General features: G+C 39.9%; 1 protein-coding gene across 1 annotated transcript; it reads left to right on the forward strand.

Moving 5' to 3' along the window:
- Positions 1 to 6: 6 nt before the first annotated feature.
- On the forward strand, positions 7 to 2,958 carry LOC108229733 (pancreatic secretory granule membrane major glycoprotein GP2-like). The gene is made up of 6 exons (XM_017405407.3): positions 7 to 193; positions 357 to 508; positions 610 to 849; positions 953 to 1,115; positions 1,245 to 1,340; positions 1,551 to 2,958. The coding sequence occupies exons 1-5, from the start codon at positions 143 to 145 to the stop codon at positions 1,338 to 1,340; spliced, it is 702 nt and encodes a 233-aa protein (XP_017260896.1). The 5' UTR covers positions 7 to 142; the 3' UTR covers positions 1,551 to 2,958.
- Positions 2,959 to 5,844: the final 2,886 nt, after the last annotated feature.

Below are 5,844 nucleotides of genomic sequence, written 5' to 3' on the forward strand. Positions count from 1 at the left end.
AATTGCAGGTGAACCAACGGTCTGCGAGCATAACTCTGCTTCCCTCACTCTTGCTAACTGTCTGCTGGAGGAAAGAGGCATCGACTACAAAGTCTTACATCTCTATGACCCGAGCTGCAGGGGTGAGCTGGATCAGAACAACATGGTGACTTTCAACTTCAACACCAGAAACCTCTGTGGGGCAGAAATCTCGGTGGGTTCTCACTTCTAACTAAACAAGCAGAAAAAACTCTTGTGCTGCACTTCTGTAGTTTGCATTCTTTAGCTGGGTCTTGATTTACTGTAAAACTGCTGAATTCATTACAGACATTTAGTGTCTAAAAACTGTTTCAACATCTGAACGTGTTATCTTTCAGTTTGATGAAAATAGAATCAACTACACAAACGCCATCATGAACCAGAACGTCACTGACCTCATCACTCGCCATGACCAAGTGTTCATTGAGTTGTCCTGCTTCCATCCTCAACCTGAGCTGAAGACTGTGGCTTTCAGCATCAAAGACCACAGGTACTGGCTGGTAGCTTTTGTTTTTGTCAACATGCACAGCTTGTTGGCTGCTGGTTTGTATGTTATAGGAGCTAATGCGTGATTGTCTTTTTGCTTTGCAGCTATATGGACGTAACATCTGGAGAATGGACTTACAATGTGTCCATGATCCCCTACACAGATGAAAAATGCACTAAAATTGTAGCTACAGGAACTGAAGTGAAGCTCAATCAGAAGGTCTGGGTGGTGCTAAAGACCCAGGGGCTGGATGAAGAGACAATCGCCGTGGTGACCGACTCCTGCTGGGCAACCAGTGTGTCGGATGCTGACAGCAAACCCAGACATGACCTGATCATAGATGGGTGAGAGATGTTCTTAAATGTGGTCAATGACTCCCGTTTCTAAGATATCCTTTGTGAACATATGTTCTGATTTTACTTAAACACTGTTTTCCATTTTTCTCAGCTGTGCCAACCCTCTTGATGGGACAGTCCATGTGAAACAAAATGGAGTAGGAACTTCCACCTACTTCTCCTTCAACATGTTTGAGTTCACCAGACATCCTGACAATGTCCATCTGCACTGCAAACTCCGTCTGTGTCTCAAAAAGGACAACAACTGTGTCCCGGTAAGCCTGAGCTCTTTACAGATTAAATTTGTACAATATATATAAAATAGATGGAATCATATTGGTAAGTTCTGTGATTTTTTTTCTTGTATTTTGATCTTCATTCCTCACTTTATTTTGGGACTTCAGGATTGTACCATTCCACCTGTAAGAAGGCGTAGATTTGCCAGGTCCAAATATGCTCGTGAAGCTCCAGCTGTCATCAGCATGGGCTGGGCCAAATAGGTAAGACTCCAAACTCCAAAGTAACTTTGTTGCTTTCTGTGTGTCAGAAATAGATCTTATGGATTGAAGGCAAACAAAGAATAACTTTCACAGCTGCAATTGTAAAATCCAACAAAATCATATTTTTTTACAGAAAATCCCACAGTTAACATTTTTGTTAATTAATTTTTGTTAGTTAATTAATTAATTTTCCTTTTATTATCTTCTCAGATGGTTACCATGGTGACTTGAACTGACCTACCGGTTCCCGACCTCCATGATGACCCCTGACCTGAGTCCTGATCCAGAGATTGGCTGTATTGAAGGATGAGCTCCTTTCCAGCTGCAGTGATGAAGTGTTTAACTCACACAGCTGGAATTAGATGCTTTTTACTGCAAGACATGTGAGGACAGGACTAAAATGTAATTTATGACAAACTATTTATAAATTGGTGAAGGGACCTGAAAATACAAAAACTTGATTTTTGCTTTTGAGTTATACTCCTGAATAGCTAATTATAATCACAAATCATTAGTAATGTATCCTATTTCAATATGTAACCATGTAACCGTCTTATGATCATCAAGAAACCTTTAGATTTAAATCACAAGAATTTGCCTTCTGATCCTTTGGCAAAATGCAATCTGTTTTGTCTGCTTGTCCACAATTGATAAAAGTGTCAAACTGCAGACTTTTATCAGTCTGCAGTTGTAGTGAGGTAACTGGGCTACATCTGTGCTGTCAGGCGATGGGGCCTGAGTTCTAATTTGAGACATTGTCTTCAGGTACAATCCCTTCTTGGGAAGTGGATTGTGGGCTCCTAAGCTGGAAGGTTATCTGTTACATGTCTGAAGACCCCAGCTTTTCACCATAAAGGGAATTGAATGCATTTGAATCCATACTGTTAAGGTCCATCCCATTGGGATATGTGTCTGTGTGTGTTATTCTACAGCTGGGTGTGGTAAATGTTTATAAAAAGAAGCAGCCCCAGAAAAACGGGGGATTTCACTGATTGGGCCAGAAGTCTCGATTCGGCACAGACTTTAGAATAAACTCTCACTGTTCTTTAGAATAATTTATGTCTGTAAAGTCATTTTTTTGGTCATTACATCACTGCTGCAATAATGAAGACCAGAACAACGTCCACCATTTGAAGACATTTCAGTATCAGTGAACATTTTTAACCATCAGTACTGGCATCAGTCTGGTATTTTTCCTGTTGTGATGTAATACTTTAGGTTTCTTCCACACTAGTCCAATTATTGTAAAACCTACATTTTCCACAATCCTCTCTTTCTCTATCTTGACCATTTTCTAAACCAGGTGTGGGCTTCAAGGCCAGCAAGACTGACCAAATATATTATTAGCAATGGTACTTGAAATACAATGATCTATGGTTTATAGCAGTCCAATCAGTACTTAGCTATATTCAGTGATATTATGTTGATGATAAATTTGTGATAAATTGTGCAGCTCTAATGTGGAGATTCAAAATTAACTGGAAGTGCGCATGTTTGTTTTTTTGTCTCATGTCACATTGTTGGCTCTGTAATGGACTGGCAACCTGTCCTTTACTTTTAACTTTAATATTGCATCGTGGTGTTTTAAATAAACCTGCTTGGTGGCTACTTGCTATGTCTTCAAAGCACTTTTCTTTTTTCACAAGTACGGCCATTTTATCACAGAAAGCTACTAGATCAGCTAAATCAGGTGGGACATGACCGCTAAGAGCTTTAAAAGTGAACAATAAAAGCTTTAAATCAATTCTAAAATGTACAGGAAGCCAGTGCAAAGAAGATAAAATTGGGGTGAAGAGCTCATGTCTGGGAATGTTAGTTAAGAATCGGGATGCAGCATTTTTTTACAAGCTGAAGGCGTCTGATGAAGGATTGAGAGATTCCAACATACAAACCAGTCAAACCTTGAGCTAATAAAAGCATGAATGGCCTTTTCCAACATCTGTCCAGAGGCAGGTAGAAAAGGTAGGTTCACTCAGTATCAAGGTATCGGAGCTCCACTGAGCCTTTGTATTCTGTATGTGAACGCCCTTCTTTCAAAGTTAAACTTGGACTTTTTGTAATCAGCCTTTTTTGGAACCAAATACCCAGAGTTTCAATGCTCTGATTAAGTTAAATCAGAGTTAATGAAAAAACTAAGAGTATGCTAAACCTTTTTGGTAATACCCCCCTGGTTTATTGAGTTGGTTATCAGGGGAGATGAGGAAACACTGAATGGGAACAGGGACAAGCAAAATCTAAAAATGTCAGGCTAAACAGGTAATAAACACCGGTTACTAATAACAGCAAATCCTGACAGAGAAAAACTTGACAAAAACATACTTCAAAGACTGGAAATATGAAAGACTAATAGTAAAATCTGGGGGGAAGGAACTTCATCAAAGTAAACATTCCATGAAAATGTTACCTTATCTAGTTTTTAGGACCTGGTTTGTAATGCAAAGATGTAGCTTTCAGGGAGCAGGGGGTTTTGGGGTTCTGTGTTTTTCCACCAGAGGGAGTCATAGAGTTCTAGCCGGGGGATGAACGGACTGATTATTGCACGCACCTGCAAGTCATCCAGGCTCATCTGCAGGAGGATAGGAGGAGCGCGTCGCTAGCCCTTTGTCGCCTGAGTGTTAACCAACAATGGTACTCTGAGCTGCGCTCTCTGAGTTTCTCAAGGATTTTTAGCTAGTGATGGGCAAATGAAGCCTCGTGAAGCAATAAAGCTTTCCAACACTTTGCTTTGCGAAAAGGTAACTCGATGCTTCATTCATCACTCACTAGTGACATCTGCTGGTGAAACTGTAACAGCTTTGTCACTCAGTTGGATCATACTTTCAAACATTTGTAAATGCAATATTGTCACAAAGTTTTCATCAAACTCATGTTTAGTAACAGGAGAATCAATTAAATCATATTTAATTGTCATGTTCTAATTATTAAAATGATTTGTAGCCAATCTAATCCTTGACCATCAGTGGTTGTGTTGGGTTTTCTTTTATGTCATGGACTTATTTGACAATGAAGATATGTTGTACTTTAGTGTATTGGGAATTGAGTGATTGTTGGGGCAGACTCCAAGTTTGAGTTTGATACTTGCTTCCTGAAAAACAGAATTTATTTAAAATCATCTCTTCCTGGGAGTTCTAGTTCTGGTTTTTAATATTGCAAATATGTATATCCCAGATATGAGAGCTTTTTCTCTTTTTTGACGGCTCCATTTCAACCACTGCTGATGAAAACTGCTACCAAACCACCTACTACAACAGAGTTCATAGCGCTTTTATTTTGAAAAATGATACGCAAAGTGAAGCAATGACGTGGCAGATATAATGCGAGGCCTCATTTGTTGTTGATCACGTGATTTTGCTCAATATGACACAAGCTCCGAAGCGGGGCTTCATCGGACATGCCCCCTTTTTACTCGGTACACGCCTCGAACCCTGGCTGCAGATGTCCCATCACTATCATTAGCGTTTCCTTATGTATTTGATCTCCTTGCACTTACCCTTTTGTGTGTCTTCCTCCTGGATCTGGTTCCTTGTGCTACTCTGTTTCCCTCCCTTGTCTCCGATACTCCATGTAAGATCACTGGTTCCCTTTCCACGGTTGGCAAACATTTGCTCCTCTTGCTCATCGACGACTCTGCGAGTCCTGTCCGCCCTCCAACTATCACCATTCAACATCTCCCTCCGGATCCATCCAAGGTTCACGTTTACTCTTTAAAGTGCTCGCCTGGATTCCACACATAGACCTTTTTTAATTAAACTGTCTTCCAGCTGTTGCAATTTAGGAAGTCTCCAACATGCTCTGCCTCCTGGTCTACCTTATTGGTATAGCACATGGCACTTCAAAGTGCTTTTACATCATAAAAACAAAATACAAAAACAGTAACATACAGTCACCAAATGAGATACAAGTACACATCCAATCATTCTGATTCAAAAGTTACTCTAAACAGGTGGGGGTTTTAGCCTTTATTTAAAGGAAGTAGAGGTGACAATATCGTGACAATTTTATCAGTCCTTCATTTGTCATTAATTTTCTGTTCCGATTTAATCTTGTTTAGGGTTGTGGGGAGTTGGTGTCTATCCAAACAGTCACGAGACAGGGTACTCTCTGAACAGGTCACCAGTCTATCACAGAAACAAACAACCATTCACACACATACACACAGCTAAGGTCTATTTAGACTTTAGATTATTCAATTAACCCATAATCCATATTTTTGGACTGTAGGAGGAAACCGGAGTATCTGAAGAAAACCAACACATGCACAGACAAAACAACAGAAAGGCCACTGCCAGGATTCAAACCAGCAACACTCTTGATGTGAGGCAACAGTACGAATCAGCTGTTCATCTGTGCGGTCCTATATTTAATTTTTATTGCAGTTTTTATGATGCATAGATCATAAGGCATGTTTAGGAGCTGTTTGAGTATTTAGGTCAAGAGGAAGTCATTAAAAGTTACTGGAACAATCTGAGCTGGCTCTTCTTGTTTTACCTCTTTTTTCTGTAAT

Source organism: Kryptolebias marmoratus, linkage group LG7, assembly GCF_001649575.2.
Source record: "Kryptolebias marmoratus isolate JLee-2015 linkage group LG7, ASM164957v2, whole genome shotgun sequence".
Lineage (NCBI taxonomy): Eukaryota > Metazoa > Chordata > Actinopteri > Cyprinodontiformes > Rivulidae > Kryptolebias > Kryptolebias marmoratus.